This window comes from Paramisgurnus dabryanus, chromosome 3 (genome assembly GCF_030506205.2).
Source record: "Paramisgurnus dabryanus chromosome 3, PD_genome_1.1, whole genome shotgun sequence".
NCBI classification, from domain to species: Eukaryota; Metazoa; Chordata; class Actinopteri; order Cypriniformes; family Cobitidae; genus Paramisgurnus; species Paramisgurnus dabryanus.
Genome location: NC_133339.1, coordinates 36,001,076 through 36,016,818, shown reverse-complemented (window position 1 = coordinate 36,016,818; position 15,743 = coordinate 36,001,076). Strand labels below are relative to the sequence as shown.

The following is a 15,743-nucleotide window of genomic DNA, read 5'->3' as shown; positions in this document are numbered from 1 at the left end:
CGTACCGGACAACGCTCTTATTTTGTTTTTGCTTTTAAAGCTCATTGCATTTTTCTTGATCATTGTCAGCCCAAGGTTCATCACACTTTGTGATAATATTCAGCTCCATTTCTGATGTTTACTTTGCAATTAGGAGCAAATCACTGATGCCTGTGGGGTCTGTTGCCATAGTTACAATAGGGTTCCCGAGGTCTATCATCTGGTCCTCGCGTCCACCAATCAGGTTGCAGAGCCGAAGCTGCAACATAAAGTAAAGATGCACATCTTTCAGCAACACAGTAGTAAGAAACAGAAAGAGATTCATGAGTATAAGAAAGTACTCTGGGGTGGCAAGTAGGCGACTGCGCCCAGTCATGGCGGACCGCAGAAATCACAGCGGAGGAGACACCCAGCAGGAGAGGCAGGTGAGAGCATCAACCATTTTGAGACTTGACTCACATTATTGTTCTCGTAGACGTCCCCGTGAAATGTGTCGGGGAGATGGTGGTCAACAAGATTAGCGTTGACGTGATACCGCTAATGTTAAAAATAAACGCTTGGCAAATCTGTTCTGGACGATGAGCGTTGGGGCAAATGAAAGCGAGAACAAACAGGATGGCCGTAGTTTTCAATATGATTGTTGAAGACTCTTCAGATCCATTTTTTCCAATCCGCGATCAAAGAACTCCAGCTGGGCTCTTGTTCAGTTTTCGTGCGATTTTCCGATAATTTGCGGACGGGTGGAATCGTTCCGCAAAGTTCATTTGATCGGTCAGAGTACGCATATGTCCGTATCTTTTGTGTTTGTATGTGTGTCTGTATGAAATTGGCCTAGATTAATCATAGCACTCTAAATCTCATTACTTGGAACATCTGAGGGAACGCTGTCTTTAAAGGGCTCTTTGGAGGGGGCTTTCAAATCGGGCCTTCATCAGATCAAAGGCCTCAGATCTGGGATGAATATTTGTCCACGGCGGATATGTTTCGAGCCAATCAAGTATGGTCAGAAAATCCATGATTTGGTGAAGCACAGCAGCACGAGCTCCATGTTCACGTCGAATCCCTACCGAGCCTGACGATAGCGTGATATGATGTCCGAGGAAGACCCCTCATAACTGGGAGAGGGGGCTGGGTGGAAAACACGAAGATAAAGAAAGATGGACGGAGGACCATCGCCAACTAAACCCAATTGTGCTTAAAGATGGCGTCTGGGCATGCCGCAGACTGCGTAGCGCAAGATCCGACAATCTGCATTTGAGAACAACTGCTGTTCTTACGCACCGAGGTAACCTTACAAAAAGATGGCATGTGCATGGATTGTTTAGGCAATGTAGCACCATTTTGTAATGGCGGTGGTTTCGTCTTCTTCAACGTTGCATTGTATGTCGCTCTTTTCCGACCGCTTGTGTTTGCATCTCGTAGTCTCGCCTCTCTTACGGCCCTCTCGCTTTAAAAGACGGCGCATCAATTGTTACGACCGCTTGCTGTGCATTTCCAGCTCATAGTATTGGCGATAATAACAAGTTTTTAAGCTTCTCTGACTGTGCGTTTGTTAGCGTTCAATCAATCCGACTCTTTCGCCCGTTCATAGACGGCTAGCCCTGTCATTAGCGCTACATTGTTTGCTGATGAAATAAGGCGAAAGCGCTCGCATGTAGCATTTTGTGCATGTTTTCGTATGGAAAGTTGAATCGGTAGTTTAGAATTAGACAAACCCCAAGCAACAAACTATTTAATCCTCTGTGCCTAATCCACTCTTGGCCTTGTTAGTCACGATTTATTCAGCTATGACAAAAGATATCAGCAGGACTCCAGAGTGCATTCTGACAGTCTTTAGATAACACCTTTCTCCCAAGACTTCCAAGCGCTAAAAAAGATCAGCTTACCAATACACCAAAGACACTTTCTCTTTATGATGTCCCAATCATTCAAATATAAATCAGCTTTTCTCCACCAGACCCCCTCTTTGTTTCGTAGCGCGCCCGGCGCAACCATTTCAGGCATGCGCTGCTTTGTCTATTGTTGGTTGTATCTTAAAAATCTCAGTTTCCCTCATAATTCAAAGCCTTTTTACAGAAGCGCCAAAGGGAACCTTGAAGTATAACTTATTTGAAGGAATAATTATCTTTTGTAGGAATAAGAAGAGCAGCACTCAGCTTTAACATCTAAATGGGCTATTGTCAACTGATCAGGCCCCTCAAAGATAAGCCTATTTCAAGCACAGCCTACAAGGAGGGGTAAATTTGCACTGGCAGCTGTAACAAAAACCAACACAGAGGAATGCTGGGTAGAAATGTGTTTTCTTACTCCTGTCAAGAGGACTTTTATCATAACATCAGAATAAATCAGTCATTTTAGGGCATAATGTCATGGTTGGGTGCTTTCTTGTTTTCTTAGTGCCAATTAACATTGACAGAACATCTGTATGATATATATATATATATATATATAGGAATATCTATGACATTTGATTTTGTGAAAATATTAATAAGGTTATTTATTTTTACATTTATTTTAGATTAATTTTATGTTTTTAGTTATTGCAAACTAAACTTCTACTAAACAGAACAATTAGGTTAAATGTTTTTGCTCTTTACATTTGTATCTGTTAATGAATATAGAGGAACACCTGCTGGACCCATTTTCTTCAAATTCTCATTTACTTAATATGGCTGTCATCACCTTTTTATTGAAAGCTTGAGTTGCATATTAGTCTGTCACATGCACTGAAACGGTTAGACCACAGCAGTCCATACAAGAACTGGTGACATGCAGCTGAGAGATTGGAATGCCTTTTGTGTATTTTCTAGGCTGGTTGTTGTGTTACAGTCATTGGGGACGCACTATCGCAGACCAATTACAGATATCATGAAGTTGGTGTGTATTGTTTTTAAAGGAAATAGGTATAATGGGAAGCAACACTGAGCTATCTAACGTAAATGTAAGAGGGTTACTATAGCTTCAGTACCCTGTGGAACTTTATAGAGAACACCCATTTTTACAAAGTATCACCTTATGTTTACTAAATACAATGAAATAATTCGTAAAATCCAGACTGAAGTCTTATAATCTTATTATGAGTTTAGGAGAATCACATTGATTTCAATCTTGACCTGTCAATATTAAAAATATCAAGGTTTGATTTTCACAGAATAATCTTTACATTATGTAGGATGATTTGATGTAAAAACACACACAAAAAAATGACTTTAAATGGGTTTTCACATGATGAGTCACATATGTTCCCATTTTTTTTATTTTTTTTGCATGATTTGACACAATAAGGTTGCACTACATGTAGTAATTGTCTTGACTTTCTTTATTTTCTTTAGACATTACGTCTTAAATTTCACCTTCAAGTTTACTGACAAATTTCTCTCTATGCTATTAAAGTAAATTAACATATTCAAACACTTTATTTGGTCACAATTCAAATTTAAATTGTTTATTTTTATTTGTTCATTTTTTCCAAAGAAGTGATGATGTAATAATCTTATGATCATAACATAAAAAACCATAAAGAAGTCATTTGAAAAAAGTGACCTGAAAAACAACCTTAAAAATGCATAACGGGTTTAACAATGTTGTAAAAATTGTAAGGAAATTTTTAATTAACGTATAATTATAGTTATGTAGATATGAAGATTCTCACAAAAGTGAGTGACTGTGACATTAACATTCAGATGCAAGCAATTGAAAATTTGATGAAAAATTTATTTAGCAATTTCCAATTTTCTGAGCCACCGCTGATTCTTGGTTAAAGAGAAGTATTGATTGGGTTCTTCTGATGAAACGTTTCTTCTGTGATGTTACAGCAGGGCTCCCTGTGGAAACCCACTCATCTGCTCCTGCTCTTGATACTGGTGAATCTGAACAGATGGGGCGGTCACACACAATAGGTTTCATGAAAGACCGCTGTAGGACTGACTAGCTTATCCCGCTTAGCTTACCAGATGTGAGATGCCGCAATCGGATGGGTGCCACTGAAAGAACTTATCTGTTCCCTGCCATTTTTAATGCATGCTTCATTTTCATATCCTGTGCTTAAATGAGCAATTTCATGAAATTGTGATCATGTCTGTTGTTTCGTGTCATGCTGTGCTCTGTGCTGTTCATCATTGTTCATTTGAATTATTATCAAACGGTGCTAAATAGCACTAAAAGTGGTTCACTGGCTTGTAATCATAGAACTATTTTAAGTGCCATATGTAGCACCTGTGTAGAACCATATTGTGCTATATAGAACCATATCTGGTGCTATAGTGGTGCTATTTCACCCCAAGAGCGCAACAATGGTTCTTCATAGGTGCTATATAGCACTAAATATGGTTCCCCTATGATTATGAGCTTTTAGTGCTATTTAGCACCAATTTTTTAAGAGTGTAAGACAGAACTGCATTTAGCTTCAAAAGATACTGATAAACAACGCAGTCTAATAGCCAGGTGGAGTTTTACAAAATGGTTTAAATAAATGTTTTACATTTACATCCTTATAATTAGTAACATATAAAGCTGAGTGTATTAAGTTCATCTTCCGTGCCCTGATGAGAGATAAACTTCGATTCATCAAACTGCAATAGGTCACGCTTACACTCGAACACTTGAAAGGAAATGTTTATGATGACTTTGCAAATGGGAAAAAAAATCATAGGTAATTACTTTTATGGACCTGCTATCATGCCATGTGTCACGTACCACAAAGTTACCATTTGCATTTATGGTGCGGGATGTCCTTGAAGCTGGAAATTACTCTTGCTGATTACTCTTCCCATTAGTCAGACCTGAAAACCTTTGGAATTTACAATTATGAGTGTTGAGCTGCAGGCATAACTGCCTAAATATCCCATATGATTTGCTTCATTCATAGTCATTATCAATCTGAAATGCAATTTGCATTGTAATGTTCCAAAAATATTTGCAGAGGTATTTTGTTAGAGCCAGCAGAGAGAATAAGGGATATTTGTAAATGTTTAGTCTAAAGCTTTTATTTTTTTGACCTTTGCCAACCAATTAAATGTATAACTTAAATGGGTCAATTAAACTGCAATTACATAATGACTTATGTTACTTTCATAACACACTGTATAAACAAAACAGTAAGTGAACCTGCAATGAATTTGCATTCCTGCTGATCTATAGGAAGGTGTTACATCTGCAATATTATTTTTAACATTTAATACTCAGTATGGCCACAGAGCATTGTGTATTAAGCTATTAAATGTTACTTTGCAAGAGCATTGTAATTGTAGATCATCGCCCCATTATGGCAAAGCGAATAATAAGTGCATTTAAAATACGCCACAGTTGAATTCTGCCAAAACACCCAAGTCTATGTTTGATAGTGCCTCCTGTTTTTGCAGCTGTCTCCTGAGTGTTTTTCTGAGTGCTCTTTAAAATATAATGGCTTTATTGGACATCGCTGCCAAGAGAAGAAGTGGACATCATGAGTATAAATCAGAAAAGATTTGCTGTCCGTTTCTTCGTCTGTTATGCAACCTACCAGCAATCCTACCAGCTGCTTTGTATAGGAGCAGGTACTTAAGCCGAAAGCGCACCTGTCATGTCATTTGTCTAAGAGTTCCAAGGGCACTCAACAGGTAGCAGAATGGCAGCTACAGCTGCCAGTCACAACCAACATCAAACTTCATGCAGGAAGCTTGCAGAACACAGCTGTCAAATGATTCCCATAGTTTCCTCTGGGACAGTGACTTTCACTTGTATGTAAAAGAACAATTATAGAACAATCTGACACTCACCCGTATGACATTAACCTCTGGTTGCGTTTTCCCAAATGACTTTCTGTATAGCAACGGTTCCTGCTCACCTCCGACAGTAACGTCCACTCGTGAAAGTCTGTGCAATTACAAAATACTCTCCCAATCCGTACAATCTCTCCAAACCGTTTCCAAACACCTCCATTTCATGCTATTTACCCCTTGATTGTTTCCAAGTGGTTGCTCAGAGGTTGTGCACTGAGTTGGTATGCACCCATGGCCATGTGTTGGCTCGCGGTGGGGGGCCCAGTAATGAAAGCCAGGTCTCAGGAAGGGCAAGGATAGATCGGAGTTTGCAGCTGCTGATGCCATCTGATTTGAACACTGGCCCAGCAGACCTTATGGTATTCACTAGCCCATACATAGAGAAATATGCATGCTCATTTGACTGTGAAACTATTTAAAAAAAAAAAAAATCAACTCTGTATACAAACATTAACAATGAACCATTACTCAAATGTGAATAAGCATCATAAAGTCATTTAGCCAAAATCTGAATTTGAACGGTTGGTAAAGGATATGTTTTAAGATATGTTGTATTATATATATATATATTCGAGTGTAATGCATTAAGATTTTCCATATCTATGTTTTCAGATTCGGATGGACACAGTAAATATCCTGGAATGGACAGATTTTTTGAAGACAATCAGCTTGGTTTCTCTGACAAAACTGAGGATGCAGTTTTTACTGGAACTTGATTTAGTAAATGATATTGAAATGGAATCTGCCGATGGTTGGAGAGTTGTGGGATGCCAGAAAACGCGAGACGGAAACACAAGATTTCTCCAGGTAATGCATTTCAATTTTCCCTCTTATTACATAACTACATGAAATTTGGGAATATAACTTTGCGCAATCTCGTTTAGGGTGCTTGTTTGTAAACTGTTGTACACAAACTTTGTTGGTTACATGTTTCATAATTTATTCGTGTTTGCTGTTTTTCATGTCTTTGGAGACTTTTTTCGTCCTTCACAGCACAAATTTCTATCAATAGCTTTTCGTGTCTGTGTCATGACTTACTTTATCGTGTCATTTTATATTTTTTTCTCATCGTTCTTTCCTATTTTTAAATCATTGTCGCTTGGGGTTAGGGTTAGATTCAGGTTTGCGTTAGAATGTAATTTTATGCTTTGGTTTCTACATGTTTTTCATCCGCTTTTAAAACTATTCTCGCCTGGAGTTGGGGTTCGAGTTGGGGTTTGGAAGTTGCAGAAAGTGATTCTAACCCTAACCCCAGGCGACAATGGTCAAAATATAGAAAACAACGATGAGAAAACAAAATATAAAATGACACGATAAAGAAAGTCGTGCCAGAGACACGAAAAGCTTTTTATAGAAATTCGTGCTGGGAAGGACAAAAAAACATTCGTCTCCAGAGACACGAAAAGCAGCGGAAATTCGTGTCAGCAAAATGAATAAATTAATCAAAATTTTCGTTACTATAACACGACTTGCCTTAAGACTGGGTTGCTTTTTTCCTACTATGGAAGTGAATGGGGTCCATGAACGGTTTGGCTACAAACATTCCTCAGCATTCATCAAAACAAAGAAATTTATACAGGTTTGTAACAACATGAGAGTGAGTAAATGATGTCAGAATTTTCATTTTTGGGTGAACTATCCCTTTAAAAACAGCAAAGGGAATGTAACTTCAAAATTGTATTCTAGTGCACGCAGGAACTTTCTGGTTTTGAGTTCAAATATACGAGTGGCTTGTTATTTTTGTGACTTACAAATGTGCAAAGAGTAAAAATAAAGCCATTTGAATCATTAGACATGCTCTTTGCTATGTATATATGTATACTCATAAAAGAGCATTTTTCAAAGTGCGCCAAAGCCACCGAAATTCACCAAGAATTTTTGGTGTGTCAAAATTAAAGATGAAGTTATATAAAAAAAATTTGACTGGGCCCCATGAGCAATTTGAATGATGTCATTAAATGCGTGGTTCAACGCAAACTGCTCTTTCATTTTCAGATGATCTAATCAAATAAAGTCATAAAAAGGAGGAACGGGACTCCACATTCCAAAGGCCTTTGATCTTTTCACAATAAATCCATGAGATTACATGCCTGATTATATCCAGGTGTTGAGTCATAACTTCAGAGGATTGGCGCATACAAAGTAATATTCGTTTTAAGGCCTGCTAATTTTTTCAAAGGCAGGTCCTTTAACACTATACGACCTGCACTTTATGTCATAAGACATAAATGCCCTTGCTGAACTTTCTCATAAATTCATAACAACCTACATATCATCTGCAAAAGGCTTTTGATTCTCTCACATTCCCTAACTCAAATTTAGATTTTAGTCTTTGTTTATAAAGGTTGAATAGGAGGCTGGAAATGAAAAGAGGAACACAAACCTTTGGTATGGTTTGACTTTAGAAACCTTGTGTAAAAGGATTATAAACATGCATAGCTCCAGCTGCATGCTTTTTTATGACTGCAAGAACAGCATTTAAATCTCCTGCATTCTTTATTTATTGCAACGTACTTTCATGTTTTGGCAGATGGAGAGATAGAGTCCGAAATGTACCCATGATTGTAATCTTGCCTCACGCTGGGAGTTGCGTAGGCTGTTTCATAGGCATTTTTTTTGCTGTGTTAAGATCAGAAGTATGACATAAGACACTTCATTATGTTTAGGTTTAACTGGAGATTGTCAAAAGAGATGCCGGCAAATACAAGTTTATCACATGTATATTAAACACCTGACACCTTCTAAAGAATAACCCATGAAAAAATACTGTAGTAAATTTTAGTATACTGTTAATGTATACTGTAAAGTAGCCTACACTGTACACTGTTAAAAATTCCTGTAGAAATTACAGTATTACTGGCACCTGTTTGCCAGTAACTTACTGTAGATTTAAATATAAATTTAATGACAACAGTTTGTTCAAGGTTAAATGAACATTAATCATTAACAAGTTTTTTTTATTTTTACGGAATAAATCTAAAATAAGACCCACATGCAAAGCATGGGAACCAAAATCTGAAGGAAAAAAACAGAAAAAGGTTCATAAGGATTTCTGGTTCCCAGAATGCTTTGCATGAGGCTGTTATTGTATACTTTTATTTTGTAAAGACAAAGACTTGTTAATGTTTAATAACTTTGAACAAACTGTCAGAAAATAAAATAGCCTATATTTAAATCTACAGTAAGTTACTGGAAAAAAAATTGCTGCATAACTACAGCTATTTTTTTACAGTGAAAAACACTATAATATATTGGATTTTTAATACAGTTTAATTTAGTAAATATTAAAGTTTACTACAGTCCTTTTTAATGCAGGGGTAGAGCACTTTGGAAGTTTAAAGTGTCAGAGATGGATAGGGAAATACATAGGTGTGTGCTACTAAAATTTCTTTAAGGTTCACTTTCACTTTGGCTGTAGCTGCAAACATACTGTATATACAGCTAGTTAGTTTGTTTTTATTCAGTTTACGAACATTTTTTAAAGACTGGTTCATACCACTTTGACTATTTTAAAAAGTTTCACGGTGAACTTTAGTAGAAGTGGATGCTTTCCTCGTCTTTATTTCATATTTTGTCCAGCAATGCGTTTTCTGGCCGCGCGTGGCGCTACACATCTCTGTTCCCCCTCTCTCTCGCTCACTCGCTCTCTCGTTCACACACGGGCACAGGAGTGCGCGAGACAGCAATGGAGAGGTGGAGAAGCGACTGTTTTCTTTGTCATTTTTAAACTCCGAGATCCGCATCGATGACACGATTCGCATCCAGTCGCGTACAACGCTATTCCCGATGCGCTCGGAAACGGAAAGCAGCTTCTCACAGGTACAGTACGGACACTTTTATCTTCTCCTGGCTTGGGTGTAATGGGGGTTTGCGGTAGCGGAGGGAGAGAGATGAAATGTGCCGTCGCCTTTTCGCTGCTTGTGTTTGAATCACACGCTCGGTTTATAAACCGCTCACGCTGGGTTTTCGATCCCCGCGAGGACTATCGATTGGGATGCGCGTGTTTGGAGTGTGCAAAAAATCAGTGTTGCAAAGTTGCATACTAGTCGCTGGGCTGCGGAAGGGCCTGGCTATGTGTGTGTGTGTGGAGTTTGTTTCTTACTTCCCCCTCCCCCATCCGCTCCTGCTGCTGAGGCCGAGACATGAATGCGATGAATGTGGGGCTCACTTCAAAGCAAATCGGGAGGGCAGCGAGAGGGGTGTTGTAATGTCGTTAACGAAGGAAAAAACGCGAGGAAGCGATCTGCTTTTAGATCCCCGCTTTTTTATGATGTACCACCACGCGAGCGGAATGAGTGTGTATTGGTTTTAATTGTGATTAATGATAACGCGTTTTAACAGCGTGTTCGCGCACTAGTTGAGTCGGATCGCTTCAGTTGTAGCGAACAAGCTAGCTAGCAATGTCGGCTAACGTACTCGAAGATGGTGAAAGTGTTTTTCGCCATCTCCGTTCACTTCTTAGGGAAGGTCTCGCGCCGCACGTACTTCCTTTCCTCGTTCGTTACGTTTCCCTTTGATGTTTTTGCTTTTCAATGCCTTTCCTTGTGTTACCGTAGGCTGTTTTGTTGTAGCCTCTAGCGTCTTGCTGCTTCAATCTACAATTTTAGCTTTATTTTGTACATATTTACGTTTGTCTGCGATGGATTTATTGTGGTGTGGATAAAGCACGACGGGTGATAAACTTGTGTCGTGTATGTGTACTTGGGTGCTGGATTAGCCAGCTATCTTAACGGGTTGCAGTTATAGTTTCCTTAAAAGTTTAAGCTTGTAAAGTAATTGTTAGGCTTGGACACGGATAGCTCGAGGCTTCTTTTCTCTGTAACTCGGTTATCGACAACATATCAGATCTGTTTGGCAGGCAGTCACAGGTTTTAAGGTCGAAGCATGAAAGTGTTGGATTTATGGCCTGTCACAGGTGAGTTAAATGGTTTGTGATGGTTTGCTTTTTTGCTATCTTTGCTTCAAGATAAGCGCCTCAGGTCATTTGTTAGGCTTGATGATAAAGTGTTAATTAAACGTACATGGCACCGACTAGAAAGGTTAAGTCCATACTACTAGTGAGTTGTCATGTTGTTTGTCTTAAAATGACATTAAATTGAAATGTCCATCCAATAGTGTCTTCTCTTATTAAACTTACAGAGCGGCTTAGACAAATGTGATCACGCGACTTGATGGGTTTTGTTTTGCAGATGGTAACAGGTCATGCTTATTTAATTTTTGGTCATGTAAAAACCAGTTACCAAGTGGGTTTCCTCCTTAAATCTTATAGGTGTTGAATACTTAATTATGAATATACTGAAGGCATGCCAAATTAATACGTGTCTACAGGTTTAAGATTAAAAATGTGTACAAGAGCAGCCTTGTGGGTCTAATTTTGCATGCCAGCAGTTATTTAACACAGATTTAAGATAGCTCAAAGCTTTATTTAATGTTTCTTTCTTTGCTTTTTTTCTACAGGAGGAATTCTTTAGCCGTGGCATTAAAAGGAGTCTGGATATAAACTTTCTGGCTTGTGGGCTGTACTGGGACGGGGTGCATGGACACTGTGAGAATGAGTGTAAACGAAAAGGGCTGTTATCTGACAGATCTGGGTGGCAGCTTCACTGAGAATGCCCCCAGACCTCCGGTCCCCGGGGAGGAGGGCGATCTGGTGTCCAGCGATGGGCGGCAATACGGCCACAGTTTTTACTCCTCCAAGAGCGAGATCCTCAAGAACGAGGCCTCCATAGCTACGCCCCGGAGACCCGATTTGGATCTGGGCTACGAGCCCGAGGGCAGCGCTTCCCCGACGCCACCCTACCTGAAGTGGGCAGAGTCGTTGCACTCTCTGCTGGACGATCAAGACGGCATCCACTTGTTCAGGACTTTCCTTAAACAGGAGAGTTGCGCCGACATGCTGGACTTCTGGTTCGCCTGCAGCGGCTTCCGGAAGCAGGAGACGAACGAAGGCAACGAGGAGAAGATGCTTAAACTCGCGAAAGCCATTTATAAAAAGTACATATTGGATAACAACGGGATTGTGTCGAGACAGATCAAACCAGCCACCAAAAGCTTCATCAAGGACTGCGTGATGAAGCTTCACATCGATCCCGCTATGTTCGACCAGGCTCAGACCGAGATTCAGACTATGATGGAGGAGAACACCTACCCTTTGTTTTTGAAGTCCGACATATATTTGGAATACACCAGGACGGGTGGGGAAAGTCCCAAACTGTTCAGTGACCAGAGCTCGGTGTCGGGGAATGGCAGAGTCTTGCCCGGGCATTTGTCAACTGTGAAGGAGGACGAGGAATGGAGGTGCGACCAGGGCCAGGACGATCACCCGGAAAGTGATCCCACCCCGAGCAACAGGCTGACCCAGAAGCTGCTTTTGGAAACCGTACCTCAACGGGTGGCCACCAGTAAGAGATATCACGACAACCTTGAATACAGGTAAATCTCACTAGCTTTGAAAAGCGTCTCTCTTTTTCTCTCGCTCTCTTTTTTCTGTCTGCCTCTTCCCCGCCTTTCTCCCGGTGCAGGCGCAGTAAGAAGAAAAAGATAAAAAGCGAATCTGAGTTAAGCGCAGCCCTCCACAGGAGATGAGAGGAATGCAGAATAGGCAGAAACCTCTAAGTAACTGTGACTGTGGTTGCAAGACAGATACCAGGAAGCAGCGGTGTCTTTACCTACTGCGAGTTGGTGCAAGTGGGTTCTCTTTGTGTTCTCCATGCAGGTGTCTCTTGAATGGCAGTCTTTTGAGGTAGAATAAAGGTTTCTTCAGGAGAACCGCAACATGAATTCTCTTTAGAAGGCGCACAAAAGAGAAAGCGTATTGAATATTTGCAAAAAAAGTAAAAATGCACACGGTCTGAAGAAAGGTTTAAGTATCCGTGTACCTGATGGCTCTGGGTATGTTTTGTGTATCTCCAAGCCCACAGCTGTATGTTTAGATAGCTATCTCCCTTTTGTCCCGAATCGCCCGTAGTTTGCCCGCAGAAGAATAATATCGGAATGCATGTTTTAGGGATTGTGAAGTTTTGTGCTCAGACATTCCTACGGCATTGCTCGCCACCAGTTGTGATGGTTCATTGTGAGCTTTTGGTGTGGGGAATTCTGGTTCGCATTGTGCGTCGCGCAGACATCGTTTAATCTGCAGAGGCCGATTTTTAAGCCGTGCTGTGAAATTTACAGCAAATCGCTTGATGCATCAGAGCCTCGAGTCCTTCCATATGAGCAAAATGGGATTTGGAGATGTGACTGCTAAATACTTTAATCCTTGTCCTGCTGGAATAGAAAGCCGTGCATGTGGGCCTTTGAACAGTGTCTGAAGAAGATTACAAAGCTTTCTGTGATTTTTAAAAGCAAATATCGACAGGTGCTTTCAAAGTGATGTTTTAAAGAAAAAGCACAGTGCTTTACAGTGATTTTTACCATAAGTGTGGGTTGTTCTCAGGCATAGGTGACCCTGGCTGAAAAACCCAGCTAAAGTAACTTTTTATGATTTAGTGTTTTTTTTTTTTACATAAAGTCATCTTACATGATGTTGATAACATTATGTGAAAATATAACCACGATTAATAGTGACTGAGTAATGTCACATCAAAAATTTAAATATTAAAATAATTTATAGTTGAAATCAAACTTTGATGCTTCTAATCTCAAAATTAGTTTGAGACTTTAACTTGGATTACAGACAGGGTCACACAGGTGAAGTGACTTTAACCCCTATAACTATAAGCACTGATCTATGTGGCATGTTGCTAGTACAAAATTGGCAGCAATGTGTAATGTACAGTAAATAAGTCAGTATTACAAAATAAACATCGAAATGGTGTTTATAACCTCAATTTTGCAATAACAAACAGTAAATTATTCATCTTATTGCATTAAATAACTAAAGAATAGTTGTGAAAAAATTAGTTAAAATTGTTAATTTGTGAAAAGACATAATAAACTAAACAGTGCAGATTGCAAAGGAACAATGGTCAAATATATTTGACAGCAGAATGAGAGCTGTGCAAATGATAAAGATATCAATGTTTGATAATTAGTAAGGTGTAAACTTCCTTCTTGTAAACACCTTTGTAAATGTTAAATGCTGATTCATTTATAAGTCAGTTGCAATAAAAGTGTCTGCTAAATGAATAAATGTAGACGAAACTGTAATAGTTTTTAATTAAAATTAAAAGTTCCTTACTGTCGGCTGTATATCATATATGTTATAAACTTGCATAGCAACTAAGGCCTGGATTATAGTCTGTTTTTTACATGTACGCGCACCGTCGAACGCACAGCCTTGCAAAACAGCGTTTATTAGACTTGTACGAGTACACGGACGCTCAACGCATGCGCGTTGCGACAAAATGCAAAGCATTTCCTGGTGCCACCTGTCTGGCACTGGTGGTTATAAAAATGTACGCGGACACTCGCGTATGCTAAAAACGAGACTATACTTCTAGCTTCAGTGGATTAATTTAAAATGTGCAGTCACAGGTGTGCGTTTATTAGCATTTTACAGTGACTTCAAGCCCAGCTCAACCAATCAGAATTTAGAGTCGGTTTTACAATATACGAATTTCTTAGCCCAGTGTCTCTTTCTCCTTTTATCAAAGCTAAAGCTTAAATTCTAAGCGGGCATTGAAGAGCAGGAGGCGGATTTACACAGCCTGATTTAGCTTCTGTAAAATGCTCAGGCATACATTGTGTTCTGCCGCTCTGATGTGCTAAACTGCACTGTGTCTCTGTTGGCACTCCTCCCGCAAAGAGATTGAAAATTGTGGAAATGTGCCCCTAGAAGTTGACCCAGTTTTCTCTCTACCGTCTGAGACGAACCTTGACATCTGTTGATGATGCAGTAACCCTGATCTGTCCAAACCCTCAGCTCTTTTTAGACGTTTCAGGTGAGCTGTAAGCATCAGAAACATTCCCAGGAGTTTTACAAAAGGATGCGCGTCTGCATTTAAGAGCATTTCGCTGCCGCTTCTTCCTTTTCTCCTTTTGACTTGCGTCTTCTAGCAGTTTATGTTTAGCACTAAAAGGCTCTGTTTAGCATTTTAATTTTCGAAAACTGTTAAAGGGTACCTTTTAACAAGCCATAACATGACAAAATGAAAGGCTGATATTCTTAAACCACAGAAACACCCTCCACACTCCACCCAGCTGAACGTATGTTCCATTGCCTCTGGACCTGATGTGTTTTTAATTAGCGGGAGCAATGTATTTGTGAAGTTGTTCTCAAATGATTTTTTCATTAGGCCTACATGAAGTTTTTGGCCGGAATTACAGAAAGACACCACGCTTATTTTTTAAATAGCCTTTCAGGTTAGTGCTTTAGGGTTTTGTGCATTTAAATTTTGCAGGCGTCATGTGTCTTCGATTTGCTGGGAAAAATCGGAAGTGAGGAAATTCAGACGTTTAGTTTGGGAACGTAGTCTTGGTTAGTTTTGTATTACTGATTTTCGGTGCTGTGCAATGTTTGTGCAAAGTGTTTGACCGGAAAAAAACATGTGCACAGTATCAAATGATAGCAAGAGCTGTGGTCGAAAACGAAACTTTGATCTAAATCTGAAACTGTTTTGCAGTGAAAGTCTGTTCTAGGCTAGATCGATGTGAAAAATATCTATTGCACCGCTAATATTTATGGTCTCCTATGCAAAGGTTTCGACTTTATAAATGTGATTATTATGGGTGTTAATATATATTTTAATTCTGTTTATAGCAGGGCTGCACAATATGTGGGCCGTAGTTCACTGAAAAGCGAGGAAATATTGCATGCGTAATTGAAGGGGATTCATCCACGATTCAGCAGCTGATGGCGATTTATTACTAATCAAGGAACCGGTATTACTGACGAGATGCGTGTGACAATTGCATGCGATTAATCGTGCAGCCCTATAGACCCTTTTACAGCTCATGTGATCGAAATAGCCTGCGCGCGCATTTTGGCAACAGAAGTGTTGTTATTCCCCATTGGTTCTTGCGTGTTAGCAACTCAGAAAGTTTATTAAAACTGTTTCCCAGCAT

At 39.6% G+C, this 15,743-nt stretch overlaps 1 protein-coding gene across 5 annotated transcripts in view; it reads left to right on the top strand.

Annotated features, from left to right (window-relative positions):
* Positions 1 to 273: 273 nt before the first annotated feature.
* axin1 (axin 1) overlaps positions 274 to 15,743 on the top strand; it is a 40,702-nt gene continuing 25,232 nt past the window's right edge. For 3 of the 5 annotated variants that reach the window (XM_065259147.1, XM_065258940.1, XM_065259224.1), the window contains exons 1-2: positions 9,392 to 9,557; positions 11,196 to 12,170. In XM_065259147.1, the coding sequence (XP_065115219.1) occupies positions 11,275 to 12,170 (896 nt within the window). In that variant the 5' untranslated portion in view covers positions 9,392 to 9,557; positions 11,196 to 11,274. Of the gene's footprint in view, positions 405 to 6,350; positions 6,546 to 9,391; positions 9,558 to 9,873; positions 10,654 to 11,195; positions 12,171 to 15,743 lie in introns of those variants that run through there. The other 2 variants (XM_065259085.2, XM_065259025.1) reach the window with 2 other exon arrangements.